The sequence below is a fragment of the Laetiporus sulphureus genome (genome assembly GCF_001632365.1).
Source record: "Laetiporus sulphureus 93-53 unplaced genomic scaffold LAESUscaffold_322, whole genome shotgun sequence".
Lineage (NCBI taxonomy): Eukaryota > Fungi > Basidiomycota > Agaricomycetes > Polyporales > Laetiporaceae > Laetiporus > Laetiporus sulphureus.
Genome location: NW_024468828.1, coordinates 1 through 1,665, shown reverse-complemented (window position 1 = coordinate 1,665; position 1,665 = coordinate 1). Strand labels below are relative to the sequence as shown.

The window sequence follows — 1,665 nt, the reverse complement described above, 5'->3', positions numbered from 1 at the left end:
GAGCCCCTGTGTTTGAGCCCATGGTGAGCAGCTGCCTTGACAATCAAGGGTTATTATTGAACATACTGTGTGAGGTCAATAATCTACCAAGTGCCTGTCCCCTACACTGGGCGTCTCCAACCATTGCAGCAGCAAGAACGCTGCGGACGGGTTCAGAGTGGATCCGAAGTCACGCAGAACTTCAGTGCAGCACTTGACGCCGAACGTGACAGGACTGAACGTCTCGCTGTATTCAGCCCATGACAACCCTCTGAGAGCTCCGTGAAAGCCAGGAACTTGCCAGAGCGGACCCAGTCATATTCAATCATCGTAAGGTGCAGTTGTTTTACGGTGAAAGAGCAAACGCAGTGGAGTCAATGACAACGCCGGCGACGTTGGTGCCGTGTCCACCAATCCACTTCATCGCGCTGTGTACTGTGATCCGTTCGGAGATTGCAGACTGATTGCTTGTGAATAAAACAGATCGACAATGTCTGCACCGTGTTCGATTGGTTGCATCAGGTAAATCCCCATGCCGAACGTGTTATAGATGATCAGAGGGATACTATGGGCACATGCAATCTAAGCATTACTGTCAAACTCTGATCAAGTCTCGACAGTAAAGGTGATAACCTCTGCCAGTTCTGCTGCAACGCCTCGAGCTGCCAGATCTGCATCGCCGCAGGCTCGCGAGAATGTCCGCTGCCTGGCGCATCAATCCTACTGTATCAACCTCTGCGTGCATGCCGCGATGACGTAAGGCTCACCAATACGCTTCCGCAGCACGGCGAACGAGAGCGTGGCCAGACCTCGGCGCGGAACACAATGTCCTTGACGAGAAAGCCTCAATCGCGATGTTCCACTTGTACGCGACGTCACCCACAATCTCGGCAATCGCAAACGCGATCGCCTCGCACTCAGTGATGATGCTCTGCACCCCCGTGCACCTACAACGTGCTGGAGGGTAGTCTGTGCACGCTCGGAGAGAGCCTGGTGCAGGTCAGCGATACCGAACATGGCGCGGTATGAGTCTGTGATCTGGAAGTGCATAACGGAGTCGATATGGAAAGCGTGGTCAGTCTCTCGATCACTGGTGCAAGCATATAGCGTACATCTCGACGTCGACATTGTCGCGCATGATGGCTTTCTGTCTGCCGATGGGCAAGATCTGAATCTTCACATCGATAATGCGGACGCCCTCCGTGCATGGCTTTACTTGCACCAAGCCAGGATCGACTGAATGGTAGAGCTTGCTGGATCGACTGACGAGTCCAACGAAGCCGATCCGAATGTGAGTATTCTGAGCGAGTATGAAGATGAGGATACGTGCCTCCCATGATGTTGCGGAAGGGATTGTGTAACGGGCAACAGGGAACAGCGCTGCAGAAGCAGATCGTCTTGCCATCACGAGGTCACAGATAGATAGTGCATTGAAGTAAAAGCTCACTCCCGCATCCAACTCGCAAGCTAAAAGAGTCCCAGCTGCAAGGAATCATTAATCAGGAATGAGTCGTGCACGTGGATGCTTGAGCGCCCGCCAACGACATGATCACTGCTGCGTTACGCTTGCAAAAAAAGCTCGCAAAATGCGCCATTAATGTAATCAACGTTAGAGGGGTTACCGCGGGGTGCACTTCCATAGGTGTCCAACTCTAAGGCCATAGAGGCACTGGAGGATGTTCTGAC

General features: G+C 52.8%; 2 protein-coding genes across 2 annotated transcripts; both read right to left on the bottom strand.

Annotated features, from left to right (window-relative positions):
- Positions 1–325: 325 nt before the first annotated feature.
- On the bottom strand, positions 326–561 carry LAESUDRAFT_668036 (uncharacterized protein; the record flags this gene model as incomplete). The annotated part of the gene is made up of 2 exons (XM_040905358.1): positions 326–439; positions 469–561. Coding segments are annotated over 2 exons (207 nt in total), but the record flags the coding sequence as incomplete, so codon positions are not given.
- A 24-nt stretch (positions 562–585) lies between these two features.
- LAESUDRAFT_765575 (uncharacterized protein) lies at positions 586–1,384 on the bottom strand (the record flags this gene model as incomplete). Its single annotated transcript, XM_040913728.1, has 4 exons — positions 586–685; positions 747–969; positions 995–1,017; positions 1,092–1,384. The coding sequence occupies 4 exons, from the start codon at positions 1,382–1,384 to the stop codon at positions 586–588; spliced, it is 639 nt and encodes a 212-aa protein (XP_040757142.1).
- Between the last annotated feature and the right edge of the window lie 281 nt (positions 1,385–1,665).